This window comes from Cyrtonyx montezumae, unplaced genomic scaffold (genome assembly GCF_038088225.1).
Source record: "Cyrtonyx montezumae isolate F1298 unplaced genomic scaffold, pur_monq_1.0 scaffold_20, whole genome shotgun sequence".
Taxonomy (NCBI): domain Eukaryota; kingdom Metazoa; phylum Chordata; class Aves; order Galliformes; family Odontophoridae; genus Cyrtonyx; species Cyrtonyx montezumae.
In genome coordinates this window covers 3006839-3031905 of record NW_027071937.1, presented here as the reverse complement: position 1 = coordinate 3031905, position 25067 = coordinate 3006839, and the positions used below count along the sequence as shown (strand labels likewise).

At 55.8% G+C, this 25067-nt stretch overlaps 1 protein-coding gene across 1 annotated transcript in view; it reads left to right on the top strand.

The window, feature by feature from the left end:
* The first annotated feature begins 605 nt into the window (after positions 1-605).
* RXRA (retinoid X receptor alpha) overlaps positions 606-25067 on the top strand; it is a 70861-nt gene continuing 46399 nt past the window's right edge. Inside the window, exon 1 of the mRNA XM_065737338.1 lies at positions 606-755. Coding sequence (XP_065593410.1) covers positions 728-755 — 28 coding nt within the window. The 5' untranslated portion in view covers positions 606-727. The remainder of the gene's footprint in view (positions 756-25067) is intronic.

Sequence of the window (25067 nt, the reverse complement as noted above, 5' to 3'; positions counted from 1 at the left end):
CTTTTATTTTCTTTTTTTTTTACTTCTTTTATTTTCTTTTATTTTTTTACTTCTTTTATTTTTATTTTTTTGCTTCTTTTATTTTCTTTTATTTTTTTACTTCATTTTCTTCATTTTCTTTTATTTTTCTACTCCTTTCTTTTATTTTCTTTTTTTTAATGTCTTTTTTTTTTTCATTTTTTTTTCGGTCAACTCCTTTCCCTCCTTCCCCCACACTCACACCGTCCCCTTTCCCCCCTCCCCTTTTTTATTCCCCCCCCCTCTCCCCAGCGCGGGGCGGGCGCTGCGGGGCGGGCGCTGCGGGGCGGGCGCTGCGGGGCGGGCGCTGCGGGGCGGGCGCTGCGGGGCGGGCGCTGCGGGGCGGGCGCTGCGGGGCGGGCGCGGTGCTCGGCTCCCCCCCCCTGCTCGGGCCCCGCGCGGCGCCTGCTCGCGGAGTTACATTGTTGGAGTTTGCACAACTCGCGGCTGCGCGCCCTGCGCTGCGCGGGGCCGCCGTGCGGGCCGAGCCTTCCCCTCCCTCCTTCCTCCTCCTTCCTCCTCCTCCTCCTCTCCCTCCTCCCCTTGGGTGTTTTTTTCCCCCCCCCCTCCCTCTTCCCCCCCCCCCCCCTCCCTCTCCCCTTTCGCTTTGATTTCGCTCTCCTCCTCCCCTGTGCGCGCCGTGTGTGTGTGTTTTTCGCCGCCGCCGCCGCTCTGCACGGAGCCCCTTGGCATGAGTTAAGCACCAGCGATGGACACCAAACACTTCCTGCCACTGGGTGAGTTGGGTTCCGAGCGGCTCCTTCGTTCCTACAGCCGAGAGGAGGAGGACGTTGAGGGGGGGAAGGGAATACGGAAAATAGCAAAGAGCGCAAACGGCCTTCGGAGCTGCCGCCCCCCCCCCCCCCCCCCGCCCGGCGCCGGGATGCGCTGCGTCCCTTCTCCGGGAGCGCCGGGGGCTGTCATCCCCCCACCCCCTGTCCCCCCCCCCCTCCATCCGGGGGCCGACTTTGTGCCTTTCTGCGCTCTCGGGTTGGATTTTTATGATGGTTGATGTTGTTATTATTGTTTTTGCGAGGCGGCGCAAGCGGTATTTTCAAACGGGGGAGAGCCCCCTCGTTGCCCGGTGTCGATGCTGCGGGGGCTGTTGCTTTCCTCTCTCGGTTTCTCTCTTTCTTATATCCCCCCCATCCCTCTCCTTTTCCTCCTCTCTTTTTATTTTTTTTTTTAGTCCCATTTTCAAACCTCTCTCCAGCTGGAGTTTGCCATCGTTTCGGTGCTGGAGTCAAGTCTTGGCTTGTAAGGGCGAATGCCTCCCTGCGTCTGGCGTTCAGCAGAAGCGATATTGCAGAGCTCCGGGCTCGGGGAGGGGGAAGAACAAACTTTTTAGCGAAGTCGCCTGGCGCGGAGCCCTGCGAGGAGGAATTGGGGCCGAGCCCGCCCCGCTGCCACCGCGCAGCGCGGCCGATGGAGCTTTAAATCAGTGCTGGGGCTTTGGGAGCCGAGAGGGGGTGTGTGTGTGTGTGTGTGTGTGGAGGGGGGGGGGTTGTTTGGGTTTTGTTTTTGCCGAATTGAAGAGCCCCCGGAAAATCGCGGTTGTGCTGATGGATATCAGCACTGCCGCGCTGCCCGCTCCGAAGTTGGTGGTGGGGCTGAAAGCATCTCCCTGCAGCGTCCCCCCCCCAAAAAAAACCCAAACCAAAACAAAAAACCCAACCTATTCCCGTTATAGGGTCAGCAGATGGATGCAGGGTCACGTACCCCCAGACAGCACCCCTCTGCGCCCGCAGCGTTGGTTTAATAGTGGGACTGGCTGCCCAAAGTTCTGACGTTTCCTTTGATGCTGCGGGGGGGAGAGGGACCCCGAGCGGGGCGGGGCGGGCAGGATGAGGCCCCGGCGATGTGATTGCGTTTTCCCGGGGAGCCCGGCTCGCTGTGGATGCTGGTAGCACGCCGTGGTGTTAGTCATGTTGGCTCGGACGGGGGAGGAGGGGGGGGGAAGCAGCGTGTGTCACCTTGCTGCTGTCTGGCGGAGGGTTTGCACGCTGGTGCGAGTGTAAAATAACGGGTTGGGCTGCTCAGGTCCGAACGCTGCGTGTGTGGTGCAGAGGGAGGTGAGGGGGATGCAGTGGGGGGAGCACGGTGGGGGGACACACTGTAACTTTGCATTTCTCGGTCATGGGAAAATGCAGCTTGCATTTGATGGAAGTGTGTGGTCGGGGTTTGCAGCAGGAAGGGCTCTCCAACTTTATCTGTTGGCCTTTGGTCACGCGTTGCTGAAAACCTCAGCTATGGCTCTAAGGGCTGAGCTTTAAAGGGGGAGAGTTGGGTTTGCATGGCACCGGGGTGCTCAGCCAGGGCAGTGGCTGGGAGCTGGGCAAAAAATAGCTGAGCTCGGATGGTTGGTGCTTTCCTGGAGCAGCTGGGGGTCAAAAGTGGGCTCCGGTACTTTGTGGCCCCATGAAAATCTCAGCTCAGTTTGGCCTAAAAAGGATAACGGCATGGGGGCTCGTGGCCAAGCCCTGCCCTTGGTTAGACTCAGATAACCCCGCTGATGTCATGGGTGGAAACGTGGCCAGCACCGGGCACTTTTAATAGTAGGATCTCATTTTGCTGCTCACCTTGGCAGCGGGTGGCAGACGCTGGGCAGAGGCTCCTGCCAGGACACCACGTCCCCAGGGCATCTCCGCAGCCCCCAGTTCCCAGTGCTGTATGGCCACAGCCAGGTTGGGTTGATGATGGGTGTGAAAGCCTCAGAGCTTCGTTTTTGGGGCAGCCGCCTTTCCCCAAATCTCTGTGTAAAAGCATGGCTCAGCATGGCCATTCTTCCTTCTCTTTTCCCCCGAGGTCCTGGGAACCCCTTGGTGCTGCGATGAGGATGCTGTGCGGACCTGGGTTGGGTTGGTGGGACCCCACACCTGTGTGCAGTCCCCCATTCTGCTCCTTTTAGCTGCTGGGAAAACCCACGGGGAGGGAAATGAAGAATAGGAACGATGCAGAAAGCGTCTCCACCTGCATGAGCATCCCCGTGCCCATGTCTGCGGGATGCTGACCGGTGCTGAGGTCCCCATGGGATCAGGAGATGAAGAACAGACGTGCTCTGAGTTGTCTGAGCTCAGGGCTCAACCTCTCCCGACTGACATATGCCAAAAGAGGCCGGGAAGGAATTGTTGTCTGTATCAAAATCTCAGCTGTGACAGTGACACGAACCCTCTGAGGGTCCCTGAGTTAACTCCACGTCGCTCTGATGTGTTGGAGAGAGAGCATCTGTGCTCCTCGTGTTCGGGGCATTTTATTTATATGGAGGAGAGCGGGGGAGAAAGCCGCAGAATTTGAGTTATTCCTCGCAAATATTATTATTGGCATTTTGCTCCCGATGAAGGAAAAAAACAACCGAGGGGGCAATCCAAGTGTTTCACTGGAAAATACACCCTGCCTCCGTCCCACCCGCATCTGGAGGAGGGAGAGTAAATGTTTATGGAGAAACGGGTTAGAAAAGCCTTTATGTTGACGCATTGTTTTCTGGGAGCAGGAGTGGGTCCCTGAGTGGTGAAGGTTGGGTTTGGCTATGGGACGGTTGAGAACCAACTGAGGAGTGGAGCTATCGTGGAGTGGGGGCTGGGGCTGTCACAGAGTGTCCCAACACATCGGGGCGAGTGAGTGGGGATTCCCTTTGGGCTCTTGAACTCGAAATTACCACCTTGGTCTTGCCATCAGTAACCTGAATATCCCATACCCCCTATCATACGTACCCCAAGATCCTTTATAATACATCTCTCCTGCTAGCAATGAGGGGTTTTAGGAATGCTGAGTGTGTCCGTGGCTCTTCTCTGCATCGGGGACACCTCACATCGCTGAGGGCTGTAGGGATGCTCCCCAGGACCTCGGTCACCTAATGGGGCTCTCGTTGATCCTGCTGCGTGGACCCCATCCCCAGCACATCTCCCCATTGTATCCTCCATCTATGGGTCGTCCCTGTGGTGCTGATGGGTGTGATGGATGCTCGGGGCCGTGCGTGGGGTCGGTGCTGGCAGTTGCCCCATTGCTCCCTCCCAGGCCCAGGTGGGCTCTCAATTCAACCCAGCTACAAAGCGATAGGGGAGGAGGAGGAGGCAGGCAGGCAGGCTGGGTGGTTTTATTTTAATTGATTTTGTCAGGAGTTGCTGTATTTTATTACACGTAGACTCCGGGATAACTTTGAACGTTTGACACGCTCACGGATAGCAGCTTTCTGACGTTTCCTTCTTTGCAAGGCTTTTATTTCCCCCCCCCCCATCCCTCCCCCTCTCCTCCTCCTCAAAGCGAAGCGTGTGCCTGGAGGGAGGAGCAGCGTCTCTCTCCGAAAGCCGCTGGAACATCAAGGCAGCACGGAGCAGACGAAATCATATTGCAAATAAGGATTTAAAAACCCCTGCAGGAGGATCCCTGCAATTGTCATACGGACGCGAGTCAGCCTCGGAAAATGCCCTCATATTAAATGGGAACCGGCTCTGAAAAGTGGTTTTCGTTGGATTTTGTTTGTTTGTTTGTTTGTTTTTAATTATTTTGGGACAGAAAAAGCAAAGGAAAAGGTGGAGCAGATGGAGTTTTTAGGAGCGTTTCAAAATGGAAGGTGTTTTCTGAGATAAACAGGGAGCAGTTCCCATGTGGAGAGTTCACACGAAGCCCGAACGCTGCTCCCCTCCCTCCCCCCCCACCTCTCCTTTAGCAGTGTTGTTTAACTTGGAGTTAAAAACTAATCCAGTTCAAACAGACCACTCTAAGCACAAAAGTTTGGGGTTTTGGGGGGGGGGGGGGGGGGGGTCGTTCATAAGAAAAATAGGCAAACAATCAAAGTTTGAAGGCTGCACCTGGGGCTGCCTGGTGCATGGGGCTGGATGCTGGGATGGGGCTGGGAGGGAAATGGAGGCAGGTGGGATTTGTTGGGGTTCCGGGGGCTTTGGTGTTGTGATGGTGATGTCATCAGGCTGTGCTTTGGGCCTGTGGTCACACGGAGGTTCTGGTGGCTGAAGCAAGCAGCTTTTAGGGCTGGGAGTGGGGAGAAGCTTGCGTTTGAGTGCTCCGGGTGGGGAAAGAAGCAACGCCTCAAGTCTTGATTCCATCTGGGGGTAAGGCTTGCATCCCCTCCTCCTGCTCTCCCTTGTGTCCCAGTGGGAGGTGTCACTGGGAGCTGGCTCCCCCAGACCACTTTTGGTGTCATGGATGGATGGATGGACCAACACTGTTGTGTTGGTGGGGATGGGAAAGCAGCTTCGGTGGCCTCGTTCCCCTGTGGGGCTGCAGGGGTTCCCCAATAGCTGGCATGGGGCCTGGCACCCAACTTCCTGTATTGCTCCAGTCTTGAGTTCGGGGTCCTGTCAGATCCACGACCCTTTCCTCATCCTGCATCAGGTGCGAGATCACTGCGGAGCGAGGAGATGAAAGGTGCAGCGCTGGTCTTCGCGACCTAGAAAGCCGTAACGGCGTTACTTCTCGCGCTCTCCTCTTTTTGTGGAGTCATGGCTTTCTTCAGATTGCACTGACTTAAAGAAAAAAAAAAAGGGGTTAGGGGGAGGTGAGGGGCAGCCCCACAGCTTTATGGCACATCGTTTGCAGCGGGGCTGCGTGCCTGCTTCCAGCCGGCCCCGCATCGCGGAGGCAGCTCCGTCTCGTTCTTGTTTTTCCATTTTTGGCCGACGGGTGAGCGCCGCCGGAAAGTTTTGGTTTTTTTTTCTTTCTGTTTTTTTTTGTTTTGCTGTGAACTCTGTGGGCTGCGGCGCTGCGATTTCGTCTCGTGGGCAGCGCGGCTCCCACGTCCCCATTGCAGAGCGCGGGTGAGGCAACGGCGGCGGTGTGGCAAGAGCGGGACGGCTGGCACGGTGCCTGCAAGAAGGGCCAGGAGGAAGAGAGAGCCCTCGTGGTGTGTGTGTGTGTGTGTGTCCACCTTGGTTAACACGTACCGGAGCACCCCCAGCTCCTCGTTTTGGTGCCCCGTTTTTCTAAGAGGATTGGCTTTATCGGGAGCGGGTGGCCCCTCAGGCTCCAGCTGGCGGCAGATAGCGGCCTATCAGCAGAGGTTGTGCTGGAGGGGATGCGCGCAGCCGCCCCACATCGCTCGGCTGTGCTTGGAGCCCCCCATCCTTGCTCCTCAGTGCAGCCGTGGGATGCGGGGCTGGAGCTGAGAGCTGGAGCACGTTGCAAGCTGCTGGCTCGCAGCTCAGCACCTGCAGATCCAGCCCTCCTCCCGACCTGCACTTGCTCAAGTGTGGCTCTCAATGGATCGTAAAACCCAGCGTGATTCACGGCTCTCTGCCCTCCGGCCCCCGGCTCTGTCTCTCCACATTCACTGAGCATGAGAGAGAAAATCACCCTCCGGTTCCTCGTCCTAACGGGGAGCTGCCGCTGTCCGGCTCTGCTCCCCCCGTTATGACACCTCACAGATATCCACGTTGTAATTTATATATATATATATTCGGTAATTAAAGCATTTCAATGCAACTCCCAAATGTGGGGAGGGAGGGAAGGGGGTGAGGTGCAGCTCCGTGCGTGCGTGTGGCTCACAGACAGTGAAATTGCACCCTAGAGTTATAAAGCAATTGTCTAGCTCAGCAGCAGAATGAGCATGAAATGGTGCAGAAAGCAACTAAATAAAATTGGGTAAGGCAGATGCATGAAAATAATGACATCTCTATAGTGGAGTCAGGCACGCTCGCTCTCGTTCTCGTGAGAACAGATAAACTTTCAGAACGTGGCATTTATTTTCCCAGGGTCTTTTCTGGAGTGGGAGCACAGCGGTTTGGCTGAGCCCTGTGCCATGTCCCTGGCTTTGGGGTCGTGCTGAGCCCCTCCCCCTCTCCCCAACCCCCTCTGCTTTCCCTGCTTGTTTCCCGAGCGGGTTTTTCTGCTCGGCCAAGCACCCAAGCGATAACCTTTGCAACTTCATTTCCCCGCCGTGCGGCTCGGGGATGCTGCGGGTGGGTGGCAGAGCAGGAAACCTGCCTGCTGCGGTGGCAGTGACACCGAGCCGCTCTCCTGGCTCACCCTGCAGCTCTCCTTCTGTTTCCCAGCCTGAAGCGTGGCACTGTGCTCCTGCTCCATCCCTTCCCCTGCTCTCAGGCGCTGTCTCGCTCCGTGCTCGGATGCTGCCTGGAGCCTTTAACCTCAGCAAAGTCACCCCCCCCCCCCCACCCCGTCAGCCTGGGGAAGCTGATATGTTTCCTGACATTGTCTGACGATCTGCGCCCGGATTCCTCCCAGGCTGGAAACAAGCTGCTAATCCCCCCCCCCCTATCGAGGGGACAGGGAGGTGACATGAAGGCTGCATCCTTACCTGATGGCAGGGCTGTCCATCCAAACTTAAACTCAAGCTTTGCTTTTTGGGGCTGTGCTTGTCCCCGCTGCAGCCGACACTTCTTGGTGTCCTGGAGGGCCGTGTCCCTGTGGTCCGTGCTTGGGGACATGGGTCTGCATGCACGCTGCCATCTGTTCTCTGAAGGTTTCCCTGCAGATGTTGCTCAGGTGCCGCTGTGTTTTTCGCTGGTGGAGAAGAAGGGAAATGGAATTGCATGCGTGCAAAAAAATCAGTGTGAAGGCATAAATCAGGGCACGAGTGAAAGGTTAAAGAAATCCAGAGGAAATGGAGTGATGAGCGTGATAGAAAGGAGTTTCCTGTACCTACATGGGCCACCCAGGCTCCCTTCCTGTTAGGGTAAACCTGTCGGAAGCTGAAGTTTTCTGCACACCTAAGCAAGTTGTGGGCAAGCTGTGCTGCACGTGGCAGCGTTAACGCTTTGCACTATGAGTGTGCCCATCCTGAGCCTCTGTGTGGGGGATGCTGCTGCACCAGTGGGGCAAGAAGCATTTACCTGGGGTGGGAAGCTGTGCTGCACGGGGCAGCCCTTTAGGGGGTTGTCCTAGCAGAGGGGAGGCTCGTGTCAGTCCGTCTGTCTGTCCTGTGCTCACAGAGTTGTGTGGCACTGGCTGTGGGAAGGGTTCATGCTGCGGGGATGGATACCTGTGGGCCCCATTTAAGCACTTAGGAAGGCTTAGCTGTGATCCCTGCTCGAGATAGCCTGGCCACGGGCCAGCTGATACCCATTGTTTGCAAATATCAGAGACTTTATCTAAAGAGGCTCAGAGCATCCCATGTGCGCCGGGGGGCTGCTGCATCCCACATTGCCCCCTGCCAGCGGGTTTCTCTGCTGCTTATAGGGTTGGGAGAGATGGATTTAATCCATTGGGATTTTGAAGTCGGAGCTGGCCTTATTTTGGTCACCTGGGCAGCGCATCCCACTCAGCTTCAGCCTCTGCTTGGGGCAAACAGGCAGCTCCCATGCAGAGCTCTTCAGGCCCCACCTGCAGGGCGGGTTTAACCTGTGGGTATGGGAGGCTGTGGGTCACCGTGGGGTTGCTGAGCCCGGGTACTCAGTTTGCTCACGGCTGCTGCTTTTCCTCCTCGGGCTGGTCGACTGGGTGCTGCTCCATGGGAGCGGAGGCACAGCAAAACCACGTCTGGGTTTTGCATTGGAGCTTTGAGGCCTCCGGGTGCATGTGGGAGATGTTGCAGGACAGGGATTTCTCGTGGGGAGCAGCGCTGTAGCCCGCACCCCTCCCCTGGATCCAGGCACTGCTGGGCTGATGTGTGCACCCACCAGGTCTCCTGCTCGGACCTGTTGCCCCCAGGTCCCTTTTTGGCCCCAGCTGTATGTGTCACCCGCTCAGTCCGATGGGTGGATGATGCTCTTGTCCCTGCTGCTCTGCTGGACGGGGTTGGGAGCAGAGGCTGCATGGAAAGCACCCGGAGAGCGGGGTCTGACCTGGGCTCAGGAATGCTTTCTCTTTCTTGGATGAGAGTAAAGGCTTTAAATGGGGCAGGAGGCTTCAGATGGTGAGGGGGACAGCAGCCAGCTCCGTGCTGGAGTGTACTGTACACATTAATCAGGGAGGAGTGACTCTACCAAAAAAATAAAGCATTGGCCCATCTTGTAGTTAGCAGTGTGGAAAGAACAAGCGCACAAGGACTTGCTTGCCAATGATTAAACCCACAGCCCTGCTCCAAACCCTGGGAAAAGGAGCCCCCAGCTGTGGGGCTGGGGGCTGCAGGTGCTGTGGAGTCAGCATTTGTCATCGACCCCATTGGGTGGGCTGAGGGTCCTGGCAGGGAGCTGAGGGCTGGGACTGACGTGCAGCAATGAAGGCAGCAGTGTCACTGGGGTGGGGAGTGGGAGTTCATGTTTTCCAGACTTTCTGTGTGTGTTTTGCTGTGAAAAGGTGAAACCCTACGTGTGTCTTGGAGGAGCGTTAGGAGAAAGGCTTTTGCCTGAGCTCCCGGCCCCATCGGTAGCTGCAGAAGAGGAATGTTATAAGGAGCTATTCATCATTGCAATTACTTTATTAAGAGTACACAGTGTGCTTGGGAGCTGGAAGAGATGGAGCTTTGGGATGTTTTCAGCATTATAAATACCAGTTGATTACATCACCCGGCTTTTAAAGGAGGGTATGTGCAGCCCCAGTATCAGGGGGCCTGCAGCACTGGAGCAATGCTGTCACTGGGTCCCTGCTGGAGGTCCTGCACCCCACAACTACAGCTCTGGCACCGTGTGACCTCACACTGCCTAAAACCCCACGCTGCTCTGAGCTCCAGTTTGCATTTTCCTGCCCTGATTTCTGCAGGGGACGCCCACCTTGGTGGCACCCATCCCACTGCTGTCCCGTGGCACTGCGTTGTTATCGTGTGCCGGGGCTAAAGTCCACGATGGGAAAATGCCCCGTGGACTTTTAACTGGAGAGCCAAGCTGGGAAACCTTTAACTGTTTCGTGGCCATCTCTGCTGGGAAGCAAACAGGGCTGGGTGCAGGCAGGCGGGGGGGATGCTTGTGCTGGGTCCTCGTGGGGTCCCACATCTTGCTCTCTGCTGGCTTTGCTGTCAGCCCCTCAGCTCTCAGCGTGACTGTGCCGTGTGGGGTGGGCCCCCAAAATCTGGCCGTGGTATGAGGAGGCTGCAGCTGTGTCACCGAGCTGTTCTCTGTCGGGCACATCATCTCGCCCTGCTGCGGGGCAGGGAGCTGCCCTTGGCTCTGTGCAGCGGGTTTGGGGTGGGCATGGCTCTGCTGCATCCAAGTCAGTGGCAGTCAGCATCTAAAGCTTAAAAGGAGACGTGCTGCTGCTTTTTCCCTCTCCCGTAGGCTGCTTTTGCTCACTTTGTACAGAGGGGTTGGGTTTTCCCAGCATCTTAATTTTTTTTGCCTTTTTCTTTTCTTTTTTTTTTTTTTTTAAATCCCAATCCATCCGGAACAGGGCCAGGGACTTGTAGGGCACGCGGAGCACCGCTCCCCACGAGCTGTAGGGTGCTGCTGCCAGCTCCGGGCCCCTTTCTTCCCACTCTGTCTGAGGCTGGGTGGGATTTTCCTGCAGCCTCAACTCTCCTTGCAGAAAGGCCCCATTCAGCTCCGAGGGCTCGGGGCCAGCGCGGGAGGGATGCTGATGCTCAGAGCTCAGCACGGGGCTGGCATCGCGGGTCCGGGCGGGTTTGTGGAGGCACAGCTTCATCTGGGAGTCCGTGCCGTCAATGGAAGCGATTCCAGGGTGAGAAATTCCAAACGTGAAAGCCTTTATTGCTGGGTAGAGCTGGGTTTGTTTTGTTTATCATCCATTTACTTGGCTTTGGAGGCATGCCCAGATTTCTCCAATTTTGTGTGCGTGGATGTGTGATTTATTAGGATTCAGGTTGTTGTTGTTTCTTTTTTTCTTCTTTTTTTTTTTTCCTGCTTTAATTTCGCTTCCTCAAGCTGACAGGCCGAGTGAAGAAACTTCTTTTGGATGATTTCCTCTATAGTTCTAAGAGGGATGCCTAAAAATAAAGAGAAAAAAGCTGAAGTGGGGCCGGCAGTCAGATCCCACACGCTTTGCTGCCGGTGCGGTGCTGATGAGAGCTCAGGGGATCCAACGCAGCGGGACATCGTGTCAGAGTGTGTAGGGCTGGGATGGGGGGAGAGAGATCCATTCAACACTGGAGAACAGAGCTGTGGGGAGCAGGTATGTGAGCGTGGAGCCCCTGTGGCTGCTCAGGGCTCCGAGTGCTGCTGCTGTTCGCCGGGGTTTGGCCCGTTTCGCAATGGCACTTTCGAAATAAGGAGCTGGGATTTTGCTGGGCGTTCTCCTGGGCCAGACCTGGGTGTGCTTGGGGAAACCGCAGTGGGGAGGTGTTGGGGGGGACCAGGGGGAGCTGCCCACTGTCCATCCTTCCATCCGTCCGTCTGTCCTTGGTGCCTGTCAGCAGAGAGATTGAGATGAAGGCAAACTTCCTTCCCCCCCCTCTATTCGAACTATAAAAGTGTGTGAGAGGGAGGGAGGAGGAGGAGTGAGAGCAAAAGATTTCCCCCGGGGATCAGTGGCGATAAAAAGGCTGTCCTTTGAAAAGCAATGAGAGAAAAGAAGTGTGTCTAATCCTGCAAGAGAAGAAAGGCGGAACATCCCTCCGCTGAGAGCCGCCCTGGGGATGGAGGGACCCCGTGGGGACACGGTGCTCAGGCTGATCCTCTGCGGGATGCTTTTTTGGGATGGATGAGGGCAGGCTCACAGGTGCTGGGCTGGGAGGAGGCTGTGCCCCAAGGCCACCTCTCCTCACTCTGTCATTACAGCTCAGCAGTGACACGCACAGATTTTCTTTCCCCTTCTACCCTCAGCCCTGGGGGCTGGGGAAGAGGAAAGGGGAGATGCTGTGTGAGGACACTTGCTCATCCCAGCATCCATGCTGTGGCTCTCGGCTGCTTTTTCCCCAGAGGCCCTGGAAAGCTTCCACCATAGGCCTGGGAGCATCGACCCTAGTGGGTTCCCCTTGAGCTATGGGCCTTGGTGGTCCCCCTGCGCCCTTAGCTACACCACACAGTGTGAGCAGCACCGTGTTTGGGGATGCTTTCAGAGACTGGAGGCGTCACTGAGTGATGATGACATTCAGACAGCTGAAGTCCATTCTGTGCTGCAGTTAAGGAGCTGGTTTCTGGCTGAGGGTTGGGAGAGGCCGTCAGCGTTGTGCTGTCGGGGAATGGGAAGCACTGAGTGACTGGTGGGCGAGGATGGAGCGTCCCCGGGTGCCACGAGCCTTTCAGGAACTCAGCATTAGCACCTATGGGGGTGTCACCTCCTGCCTGCCCGTGCTGCCCATCTGCTGCTCTCCTTGCAGGGGGAGGGCAGTGCTGAGGTTTGGTGTCCCCGTTGGGCTGGGGCAGCCCGCGGCGCTCAGGGTTTTGGCAAAGCCGCCCCCCGCCTTTGTTTGTATACAGAGGGAGTGAGTGACTCACAAACCCTCCCGTGGAAAGGAGATCAGGAAATTAGCTCAGGCTCTTGTGAAAGACCGAAGCCAACTCCAGACCTATAATTAAAGCGGGTGTCAAAGAATGAAGTGCAAATTCCTCCGTGGGCATATCACTGGGAGGGAGGGCAGTGCTGGCCTGGCAGCAGCTCCTGGGGGGGGGGGGGGGGAGAAATGGGGCTGTGCCTGCTCTGTGCACAACCTGGGCTGCTCTGTCCCTCTGGGGAGAGCAGACCCATATGGGAGGCAGTGCCAATGTTGTCCCATCCCATCCCCATCTGTAAGGGATCCAGCTGTAGGACAGTTTGTGGGGCAAGTTTGCTCCATTCTCTCTCCTACAGTGTTACCAGTACTAGCTCCCACTGCTGCTTCTTTTCCTCTGTTTTGGGATGTGAGCAGGGCTGGGCCATCCTTTTGGAGAAGTCGGCGTGGAGCAAAGAGCTGTGACACACGAGCTGCTGCAAATCAGAGTTTCTGCTGCATCCCAGACTGATACTTGACAGCCTGGAGACGGTGCAACAAGCAGAGCCTTGCAACAGAGCATGTGCAACCTCTGAAGGATGGGCTCCTGCTTTGTAGGGAGAAACTGAGGCACGGAGTTGCTGCTATTTGTAGAGCACACACAGTGGCACCGGGCTCTTGCACTGTCCCTGTTTTTCCCTACCTGCAGCCCCTGGCTTTGTGACGGGGACACGAAGCGTGGTGCCCCTTTTCGGTCCCCCTGCGAATGGCAAATCTGCTGAGCAGACGGAAAAAGAAAAACCCAAAACCCAGCCCCATTGCATGAGGAAGAAATGCTGGTGTGTCCTGGGTGGATTAGCAGAGGCTCCTCGGCGGATTCCTCCGAAGGGAGGTGCTCGTGCTGGAAGCCGGCCACCAGCCGGGCCTGCCGCATTTTTCCTGGATTCTCTTACCATTTGGGGACTGAACTTTTGTCTGAAAAATATGTATTTTTAACTCGGCTGTGTCTCAAGCTCGTCTCGGCTTTGAACCGTGCTCGCCTTTGTCTTGTCTGAGGTGGAGGCAGGGCTGAATGCTGCTACTGACCCAGGGTGGGAGGTGGGGCTCCCCATTAGGCTCCCCTAACCCACACCCCATGTTTCCTACGGCTGCCTTGTGTGAGTTGTGTCTGTCCCCAGGTGCTTGCTTGCATCCCAGCTGCTGCAGGGCAGCTGCGTTGAGCTGGGCAGGCTGTGTTTGCCGGGCTCTGCGGGGCTGTCATCTCACTTCCCCCCACGGGGACGTGGCCTGCCCGAACCAGCGGGACCATCCGGGCTGTGTTTTCATAATGAAAACAAATAAAACAAACCCATCCGCGGCGCTGTTTACAATAGGCTCTTGGGAAGAGTCGAGCTGAATATTGCTTCCTCACCGAGTCTTTTCACGCACGAGTTTGTTGCTGTTGGCCAGCTCTGTGTGCCGGGCTGCTCCCCGGGGTGCTCGGGGTGGGGACACACGTGGCTCCGTCCCTGGGAAGGTGTCCCAGGAGCGTGGTGGTTTGCTTAGTGAGGAGGGTCTCACCGTGGGGATCTCTTTGGGGTGAAATAGTGTTTTCTGCAGTGGGTTGGCCAACGCCGTGCTGCGGTCCAGGAGCATCGCGGGGGATGTGGTGCAGGATGGGAGCAGCTCTGCTCCCACTGAGCTGGGGATGGAGAGGGGATGTGCATGGCTGCTGTGGGAGGGGAGATGGGCACGGGGATGGCTTCCAGCTGAGCACGGAGCCTGAAGTCTAGCTAATGAGTCAGTGGCAATTAATTAACTCCAGGGCACTTAACAAATATCATCTAATTGTTTTGCTTCAAGCGAGGTCGGTCCAGTTATCCCACCTGTTAGGCTGAGTGTGGAGGAGCAAATTGCACGTGCAGCTTTGCAGCCTGAGCATCCCTCTGCCCCCCGATAGAGGTTTCCAAGGGGGAAAGCTCCCAGCTTGCAGTGCTGGTGGTGACAGCCCGGGTTGTGACCACGCTGTGCGGTTCCTGAGCGATGCCAGAGGAACGCCACGTTGCCGTGGGTGGCAGCAGTGGTCGTGTGGGTACATTTATTTTTAAATGGGACAGTTGGGCCCTCAGGTGGTTTCCAGTTTGTTTATTTACTTCATTTGGACGGCCGGAGAAGTTTGCAGAAAGGTTGCAAATGGCGACTTACGCTTGGGAAGGGATTCAATCTCAGAGGCCCCGTTGTGCGAGAGGAGCTAATTTTAGGCCTCTGATCTTAAAATAGATGAAAGGGGGGAGAAAAAGGGCTTTTCCCCAAGGCCAAGGGAAAACAGGCAGCAGGGTTGGCTGGGCACCTAAGGGCTGCCCCATGGAAGGGATGTGGCCAAAGTCAATAGGGGATAGTGAGGGCTGCTGGGGGAGCCCACCCCACTGTGCTGCTGGAGCACTGGGCAGCACAGCTTTGTGCCCTATTTCAATGTCCCCATCCCCAGCCTGGGGGGGCTCTGCAGAGCTTGGGAAGCACTTCGTGTCGGGTTAGTCCTCCCGTGAGCAAATATTCCAGCTCTATTAAAATGCTTGGGATTTTCGAGCGAATGCGAAGCGCACCGAGCAGCGCCAAGAAAAATTCAGCAGCCTCCAAAAACAGCTTTCCTGGAGGGCTGTCAGCTCCCACTGCCAGGAGGAGGGGGGTAGCGCTGGTGGGTGCAGGTGATGTGGTCCCATCCCGGGTGGGATGAAGCTGACGGCGAGCAGGACGTCTTGACAGCATCCTGCAGCCTTGTCAGCACTTGGTAATCTCCTTTCTCCCCGCTCCCCAGGAAACTTCCTGCCAAGGTGTTGACAAATTCAGATATTGCAGCCGAGGTTGTGCTGAGGCCGTGTGCCCGTACCCTCACCTGGCTCCTGGGTTTCAACCCAGTGAGCAGAGCGGAATAATTCCGGCCGTTCTCCTCATAGCAAAGCTGGAGGGTGCTGCAAGCCGCCCTGCAAACCGCCAGGCAGCAAAAATGCGAGGCATGCGTTCCTGCACTGCGTCGCTCTCTGGGTGTTTTTGCAGGGGAGAAATCAGTGCCTTTCCATTCGCTTCGGGTTGAACGCTCTCCTGTGTCCCCCCCCTCCCCCCCCAACTTCGGTGGCTCACCGGCTTTGTGCTGGGAGATGCGTTTTCCGTCTGCTTCCCGTGGCTTCTCCGCGCACCTTGGAGGGGAGGGAGAGGTGGGCAGCTGTCATAGCACGTGATGCTACGAAATCAGAGCGGCTTCGCATCCACGGAAGGCACCCGAGCGTGGGGGGGCTAGGGGGGTTCTTCATGCACACACACACACACACACACACACACACACACACACACACGCTGCTGTCACCCCAGCGCTGTGCCTGCGGAGGGGGAATTCCAATCCTGCAGCCGGAATTTGGGTCAAAGGTGTTTTCAGTGCACGGTGGAGTGATCTGATTGGGACCTTTGGTGGTGTGTGTTTGTTTTCTTCTCCTGGGTCTTATGTAGGTGGGGGGGGGGGGGTTGGGAGGAGAGCCTGGTGGGGAGGGGGGGGTCCGGTGCTGGGATTTCCCAGGGCAGGGCTGGGATTTTGGATGGAGATGGGGGGTGATGGTGGGGAAGAAGGGGTGGGAGCGTGGTGGATTCTCCTTGTAAAGAGCCTAGAAAAGCAGTCCGTATGAAGAAATGCAGTGGTTGTTTTCTGCCGTCTTCGCTGACCTGCGGCAGCCTCTCAGAAACTGTTTGTTTTCATCCCTGACTTTAACGTGAGCTGCAATTCGCAGACGCTTTTGCTGTCAGTGATAGGCAGGAGTTAACCATTCAAGCTTAAATTAATTGTGCTGTGTGGTTTTATTTCCCCACCCCCCCTTCCCCCCCCCCTTATTGATGCATAATGTATGATGAGAAAAAGTGAAAAAATAATTAAAGTCTGAAGAGCGCTGCATGGATTCATTCATTATGAAATCTGGGTCAGCAGTCGGAGAAGGAGAATGGGGGGGGGAAGTGCTGCTGGAGTGGAAAAACGGGACTTCAGAAAGGCTGCAGGCATGGGGGGGGGGGTTTGCAAAAGGCCCTTTGGAGGCAGCCTGGGAAATGCAGGCTGCGTGGTGCTGCTGCTGGCAGGGATTCCCTCGCTGTGGGTCGCTCCTTGGGGCTGTGCTGGGGGAGCACCCATGGCTTGCTGCAGGGGTTTGAGCGGCAGTGTGCTTCCCAGAGCGTGGCTTGCTAGTGGGCAGCGTGGAATCAGGCTGGGAAGTTCATCCGTGATGAACCTGGGGCACGGGATGGATGCTTGGAGTGCCCGGTGGGGCAGTGGGGTGCTGTTCTGGGGTGTGAGCCAGCATCTGTGGGAGAGCTCTGCTGGGGAAGGGGGCTGACGAGTGGGAGCCAGCAGATGCCCTGTATTCATCTTCCACTCCAAATTCTTGCTGTTACTGTAATAAGATGCAATAAACCCTGCTTTTGTACAGCAGCATGTGGGGTACGGAGGGCTGTGATGATGGGTTTGCCACGGGGATGGGGCTGGGGGCTGGGAGTGTGGGTTCTGGGCACAGTGTGGGGTTTTGGTCCTGGTCTGGGATGCAGCTAATTGGGTTGCAGAGAGCGTGGTTGGAACTTGGAGTCTTGTTTCCCTTTGGCAGGGAAGCGTGGATGCTTCAAGCCACGCTTTTGTCCCGATTTAGGAGAAAAATGTGGTACTTCAGGGTTTTAATCACAAAATGGAAATTCTCCTCCTTCCTCTTGCTCCATCCGCAGGAAATGCAGTTGAAATTGATTGGGCTTAGCAAACAATCAGCATTTATCCTTGAGAAGTATTTTCATCGTAAGAGCATTCATCTTTGAGAAATAATTTTCTGACCAAGTCAGATGATGTGCTCTCCAGCACAGGGACTCTGTGTCCCCATAGCAGGAGGATGGAGGTGGGAGCCTTAAGTGAGAGCTTTGGGGCTTTCTGTTCCAGCAAATCTTCACTGCAGTGGTTAGAGGAGACCCTTCCTCTTGTTTTACCCCACTAAATACCCACATAAGTGTGGAGATGTGCATGACAAACACGGGGAACCCCCGTTAGATCTCCTTGTCTGCAGGCACGCGCCCATTTTTTATCTTTCTCAGGAGATCCATTTCCTGCTGATGCACAGATCTGCTTGTATCCTGTGGAGCCCATAAATAAATGGATGCTGACTTGTGGTGCTTCTGCTGTAGTGGTGCAGCTGACACGGTCTCGTGGGCTGGTTTTGGGGCTGGATGCAATCCGTTGCTGATGGTTTGGGGATGGGTACCAATGTGTGCCCATGATAGGGATGATGATGCTCCGTCTTTGGGGATGGTGGTTTCTCTCCCGCTGTCGTCTTGCCAATCTGATTTATTTCCAGGCTGTATATAGGGATGTGTTGGGGTCAGGGATGCTGGGAAGAAACAGTTAAACCGGAGGGTCGGGATGTTTTCCCACACGGTGAATGGTGGGGATACACAGAACACGTATTGAATTGGAGGGAAGTAATAACGCTTCTAATTTTCCTGTGTGATTTAATAAAAATGTAAATTGACTTCGGGTGGATGACTCACTATGGAGGGTGGTGTCGATCAAGATTAATTGGTGGCTGCATGAAACCAGTTGGGCTTTGTTCCTTCCCCTCAAAGGCAACTGGAATTCCTCTGCTGTAATAACGATGCCATGTCCCGAATGGGGGCTGCACGTTGACCCCAAAACCATGGGGTGAGGGGGTCCTGGAGAGACAGCCCTGTGGGGTCGGGTCTTGCTGGTGGCACAGTGCAGGATGCGGCCCCGCAGCACGGGGATGTCATCGTCCACTGCCACCAAGCACGCCAGGACACTGCACTCTGACCTGAGTTCAGCTCTGGACACTAATGGATTACAAATAATGGTAATAAATTACAGGAGATGGGATAATCTACCTACTGTAATGTTGTATTACCGTGACTGTTAGTTATATATTAATGTATAATTGTATTACACGAGCTACATATGCATAAAGTTCATGCTTTGGAGCCTCAGCCAGCCTTTAACTCTCTGTGGTTCACAAGGAAACGTGGATCAGGGCTGATTTCCCACGGCATCCTCTGCCTGGGCATCTCGTTTTGCAAATTTGGTTAAGGAAAGGGGGGTCCCTGTGGTCCCCTGGTTACCTGTGTCCCCATTTTGCTTAGGTTTGCACCTGAACACGTGCAGTGCCGGATGGCTCGTGGCTGGTGCTTGGCGTGACCAAGACCCAGTTCTGTCGGAAGTAATGAAAGGAGAGCCCTTTCCTTCAGTTATTTTTAATGCACTGAACGCTGTTGTGGTTCTGCTCCAGCTCTTGTAAATGGGAACCACGGTGGGTGGGGTGGGGGTGCCCCATCCCTTGCCCTGGGAATTCTGCTTCCATGGGGGATGGAGAGCACACAGCCCCTGCTGCTCCCCAGTGCAGTGCTAGCATGCCTGTGGTCTTGTGATTTTAGCATAGGAATGGGACATGTGCACCACAAGGAGGGGGCAGTTCTTGTCCTTGTATGAAACGGGGGGCTGGAAACTGCCTGCAGGATGGAGAGTGCAGCCCTGGGAGGAGGGGGAGAGGGGGATTTCTGCCCTTCTGCCCATGCTGGAGCACCCACCCCCACCGTCCTGCCTGTCCGCTGCGATCCCTCTGCTCCGGCGAGTGCGAGAAGCAGGGGCAGGAAGCGCAGCCTGCTGCCAGATGGCTCGAAATGTAGCATCTGTAATACTCGATCAGAAGAAATTACGGCCGAGTCGCTCTCCCTGATTAAACAGCCTGGCCAGATCTCCTGCCAGCCAGCTGGGCGGCATCATCCTCCCTGCACGGGTGGGGAGGTGACAGAGCTGGGGACGTGGGATGGGGTTGGACTGACACCCTGCAGTGGGTGTGCATCCTTTGGTCCCTGATTGCCCCGTGGCATGGTGGGCAGCCCCCGCTGGCACCCCAGCATCCCAGCTCTGCTCCGTGTGGGATGCTGAGAAAGGGGAGCACGCAGGAAGTTCAGTGAGCGGGGAAATGGAGTGCAGATCTTGGGCTGCTTCTGAGCTCTGTAAGGTCACTGAAAAGCTCACAAGTGGCCTCGGAGCAACCTGTCCTTTGGCTCACCCTGCCCTCGTGCTTGTACCGAGCTCCGTGGCCAAAGCGCAGCGCTGCTGCTTTCAATGGACTTGGCGTGGGGACGGCTGTGAGATGAGTTCACTCTGTCTGGCTCCATCTATGCTGGTGAAATGCAGGCGTGGACTAATGCCACTCGTTTCTGCTAATACTGGTGGAAATACTCAGGCATTGGGCACGTGGCTTACAGGGAGCACATCCTGGTTTGCTGCAGTGGTGCTGGGTTGGAATTGTTTTCTAAATGGAAAACAAGAGATATCTATAGCGTTAAATGTGTGGGGTTGTGGGCTGGAGGAAAACCCCCTGGATAGCGTGGAAGGAGGCACAGAAGGGGGTGTCCAGGCATGGCCTTGCAGAGGATGCTGTAAGGAATGCTGGAGCAGCTCTGTAGGGGAAATGCTAAGTCAGGGCTTGAAACAGTGATGGAGCACCTGGTGGGAAGGCAGGGCCAACCCGGGGGAGCTCAGGTGTATGCAGTGCACCTGAGTGACTGCAAGGGGTGAAGCCAGGATCCTCAGTTAAGGGTTGGCAGTGGGGGTAAGGGCTTTTTGCTGGAGATCCCTGTCTGCCTGAGGCCTTCAGAAGGTAAGCAAATATTCTTCCTTTATTTCTGTGTCCTCAGCTGCTGCGGTGGGGCTTGTTCTCATTTGCTGTAGCCTAGGATTGTGCCACCCTGCTATTATTGCTGTTCTTTTTGTCACATTCTAGCGTTACAAATGCCATGTCCCAGTGCATAGCCGCTGAGCCCCACGGCACCCGGCTTCTGCCCTTGGTGGGAAGAGGCAGCTGTCCAAAACAAACCCCCATGTAGTTTGTTTTCCACACTCAGGCAGCTGTAAGGTGCTGTGCCTGCTTGGCACCAGTGCGGAGCAGTGATTTGAATGTGTGGATGCAGGCTGGTGGTGTAAGAGGGTCTCCCTCAGCAGGGGCTGAAGAAGCAGCTCAGTGAGGAAAGTGAAGCGCAGAGCATTCCTCTGTGGGGTGAGAAGTGGCTGCTGTAGGGTGAGCCCAGGCCTCGGCATCCCCCTGTGGGGCTGGGGTTGGTTGTGTGCAGCCACCCTGCTCCTGTGCTCACCTGGGAGCTTCCAGCTCAGGAGGACCGTGCTGGGGGGAAACCATACACCCTGAGAAACATTATCCCTTTCCTTGCCCTTAAATGTTTCATGAGCAGATTAAAAATTGAAGCCCAAATGAGCCCTGCCATCAGAAGCAAGCAGCTCGGTTTCAGGTTCTGTTTAAGTATTTTTCTTGATAATGTCGCTGTGTCAATTAGAAAATGACATTGCTATTTAAAATGCTGTTCCGTAGCCCTCTTTAATTAAGGCAGCGATATAATACCAATCTGCTCTCATTAATGAATTTTTAACAATCAAAAACGAGGGCTGAATGGTGCGCAGTTGGCTTCACAGTGCAGGCATTTCTGGAGATGCTTGAGGGAGGTGAAGGGGGGGGGGAGGTTAGGAGACAGAGATGTGACCCCGGAGGAACACGTTGGCTGCTGCAGAGGGAAACCCAGGGCCAAAAACAAGCCGTCAACCACCCCAAACTAACTGGGTGTGAAAAGCTGAAGTGCAGTTGTTTTCGTGGCCTGGTTTTCTTCGAGCTGGCAGTGCTGGCTCCCACTCATCCTCTCCCACCTCTCCTCTTGGGCACCCACTCGTGGCTCCATCCTTTCCCCAGATGTTGTGGGGATGGCACAAGGATGATTCCCATGGCCCACGCTGGCGTCGCGTGGCCGTGGGCTGCCGGCAGCCCTGCGGCGTGGCCACAGATGCTTTAATGGGTTGAGGTTTCCTGGCTGAGTTTGTGTTGCCATAGGGAAGAGGATGGAAGCCTGGAAACCATCTTGTGGGTGATGGGAGGAAGCGTTTGTGGTGGGGGGAGCAGAGGGAGAGGGGCAGCAGCAGCAGCACTGTGCTAAGTGGGTCTTCACTATGGGTCAGAAAGGCGGGGGGGGTCCCTAGGTCTCCCCTAACAGCTCCTCATTGTGGGGCTGGGAGGGGGGAAGAATGCATTCCTAGCAAAGCCACCAAACATAATATGTCCCCTGATGATTTCATGCGGAGACAGCTCTGAGCTTTTGCCTAAGAAGAGCCAGAAATGTGCTTACATCCTCCTGCAGATAACATGGGAGCTGAGTCATCTGCATTTTTGCTGCTCCTGAGATAGGGTCAGGAATAAATGTCCCCAGCACATCAGATATACATTTTTTTTTTGCATGTTGACAATGGGCTGCATTAAGAAAAACATCCCAGCCGACCTCTCACACAGACATCCTTGAAGTCTGGGCTCTCGTTGCTCATCTCCACTTCAGACACATCGTGGGGATGTGCGTGGCTGGGGCAGGTTTGCAGACAGACGGACGGGTTTGAGCAGTGCATTCCTCCTTGACTGTAGTGTGTCCTGCTGGTTGGAGCTGGGGCTGTGCACGCTTGGACCATGGGGTAATGAATTGCAAAGGGACAGGGGGTGCAGCAGGCAGCTGCGTTTTTGGGGCTGGGTAGCCATGAGGTGTCTTCGTTTGCATCTGGAGTTCACTGGGATGGCACGGGGAGGGCACAGTGGTGCAAGGAAAGGATGAAGTGCTGCTGTGTGCATCCCCAGCCCCTGCTGCAGCTCAGGTGCTGGCTCCTTGGGTGCAGGGAGGTGACCTGGTGCGGTGTCACACGAGTGCCCTGCAGCTCTCCGTGCTGCTGCAGTGATGGGGAGCTGTGTCCAGCCAGGGCTCACCCTGCGGCCGCAGCTGTCAGAGAAGGTTAAGGTGAGTGGTGCACAGCGTGGAGCAGGTGGGGTGCTGGGCCCTGACCTGCCCTGCAGCACCCATCCCTTAGCACCTGCAGTTTAACCCGTTGTGTGCCAGGCAGCTCTGTGCAGGGCTCTGAGTGGCGACCTCAGGGCTGTGCTGATGGCTGGAAAAAAAAGAGGTCTGGCTGTGCCCCAAAGCAATGCGAGGGAACAGATTTCCCCAAGGAGAGGAATGCCTTTTGTCAGCAGCCTGCTGACAGATGTTGGCCGTGGGGTAGCCCTGTTGTTGCTGCTGGTGTGTGGTTAGGGGTCTGGGTGCCCTCTGTGGTGTACACCAAACCAGAGATGCACTTGAAAAGGGAAAGTTTTTATTTTATTTTGTTTTCCCATTGCTCGGGGTGTTGCTGGGTTTGCACTGGGGCATGGGAGTTTCCCAGTTCCAGGGTGCAGTGGTGAGCCCCACTGGTGTGCACGGCACAGCTCAGCTGGGCAGGGAGAAATCCTTTCTCTGCACTTCTGCAATGGGAAAAACTTTCCAGGCTGGGAAGTCCCCTTCTCCTCCCTCACGCTGTTACTGTCCTGCTGCTTTTGGCACTCAGGGATTGCAGAGGGACACTGACAGAGCACACAGATCCCTCTGGCATCTGCTGCCCCGTGCACATCCAGGACTCTGAACGCAGCCACAGTACCTGCCAGCTCTGAGGGAAATGCATTTTCTCCCCTAAAACCTCCTCCTTTTGGGGGATGGCCGGTGCTGCATGTCCCGCAGCAACACTCCATCACCCAACCCCACACCTGCTCCCTCACAGCACACGAGTTTCATTAACTTACTAATTAGGATGTCTCCATCACGTCCTCGGGGAGGGTGGCTGGGTGCTAACGAAGCTGCTGTCACAACAAATGCTGCGCACAGCAGCGTGGCAGTGATGTATGGGGGAGGCCTCAAGGCACACTGCCTTGCTTTATGAAGGTGGGAGATGTTTCTCCCTACTTCCCCATCCTGTGACTTTCCTCCTCAGCCTGGAAGCCGTCGTTGATGCTGTTTGTCTGTAGGATTTGGGTGTATCCAGAGGTGGCTGCTTTGCACATGAGGGGTAGGTTTGAACTTATCGATGTGCTGACAGCTCGGTGTTTTTCCTGCTTCCTTGAGTGACAGCAAAGCCCAAAGCTTTGTGGTTTGCTTTAACCCTGTCCTCCCCAGCACCTTCGTGCAGTCCCTGCTGGGATCTGTCTCCTGGCAGCGTTGGGGCTGGGGTTGCTGTCAGTGATGCCATTTGTCTGCGTGGAGCTTTCTGTGGCTGAGCAGCATGTTCCTGTGTTGTCACGAAACAGAAGATGGGATAATTAAATTGCCCTTTTCCCAGAAAAAACTGTTCCCATCTGCGTGCGTTGGGGGCTGGTGATGGTGGCCCAGTGCCAGGGGCACATGGCTCGTGCTGCTGGGAGGTGTGAGAAGTACCGGGTTGGGGACAGCAGTGGCAATTTGGGGCACTTTGAGATGGCAGCAGCAGTGCCACGGAGTGGTCTCAGGGCACCTGTGGGTGATTTTCATCTCCTGGGCAGCTCGAGGGCTCCAGGTGATGATAGCAGAGATACTCCCAGTGTTCAGCCCCTGGGTTGGGGATGAATGTTGGTGCAGGGTTGTAACCCCTCCATACGGATCCCTACAGCATCCTCATGGAAATCTGACATGAGGCTGCTGTGCAAAGCTGGGCTGTATTTATGCTGTTTGTCACCCTTTGTCATCTGCATCCTCCTCTTCCTCTTCCTTCCCCTGCAGCACCAGCTCCTCAGATCCATCAGCATTATTGCTTTGCCTTCAGCCATAACCCTGCTCGTTGACTTCCCAGGGATGGCTGTCCCCAGCCTTTGTCACCCTTTCTATCCCCCCTGCCCCTAAATATTAATGCCACAAATCACAAGTGACAGCGGCTTGGCTGGAGCCCCCCACTCACTCCATCTTCTCTGTGGAGGGCTGTGATGGAGAGCTGGGCTGTGCCTGGCCCTGTGCTTCTCCCTCAGGGCTGAATTTGGCTCTGGGTTCAGAGTGCAGATTGTTAACCCCTGTGTGAGGTTGGGAGGCAGAAGAATGGGGGATCAGAGTTGGGGCTGGCTGTGTCCTGGATACGGGCTCCTTCCCTTTCCTACCCACGTGTCACCCTGCTGTGGTTTTCCTCTCCTCTCCCTACCTTTTCCAGCCAGATCCCCCATGGTGTAGAGGTTCTTTGGGTACATGGGGCTGAGTGGGAGCAGAGGGGCTGTATGGCAGAGCTGAGGGTGGGTGGGTGTGCTGGGCTGTGTAATTCAGGGACTTCGGCTCACTAGCAGAGGTTAAAAGGGGAGTGGCAGGATCTGTTGGGAAAATCATTACTGCTAACCTCTGCCACTCGCGCTGCTCATTAAGCTCCCCCTGCACTTCCACCTGCCCGCCTCCTGCAAACAGACCAGGAGGAAATTGCTGCAGGGGGAGAGACTGCTCCCCATCGGTGCAGAAGCAGTGATGTGTCTGACTGCTTGGCACCGGAGCACCTCCACTGGTACCTCTGCAGGGGCCACGGAGAATCCCTTGGGGCTGAAGCATGCTGCAGCCTTCCTGAGTCCCTGGAGCCATCCCGATGCCTGGGGGACGTGAGCAGTGCCATGAGGACACGGGTGGCAAAGCAGCAGTGCACCCATGGCTTGGAGATGTTTCCCATCTGCTCACTGGAGCAGTGCACAGCAGAGTCCCTCCCGTGGATTACAAACAGGATCAGCCATCGGGCGCTATGGGGCAGTGCATCCTCTGCATACAGGTGTCAGTCTGCGGTGTTCCTGGGTGTCAGAGACCCCGTGGGACGTTCAGTGAAACCCTCAGAGGTCCCTTTTTGGGTCCCAGTCTTTGGTCGGCTCCACAGCCCAGCAGCCGCTTTCGGAGGGCTCCATCTGAGGGAAGAAAGTGTTGAAATACCACAGGAAATGCTGTTAGTCTGAGATATCTGCCTCGACCGGAACGGGGAGCAAACCACCAATCTTGG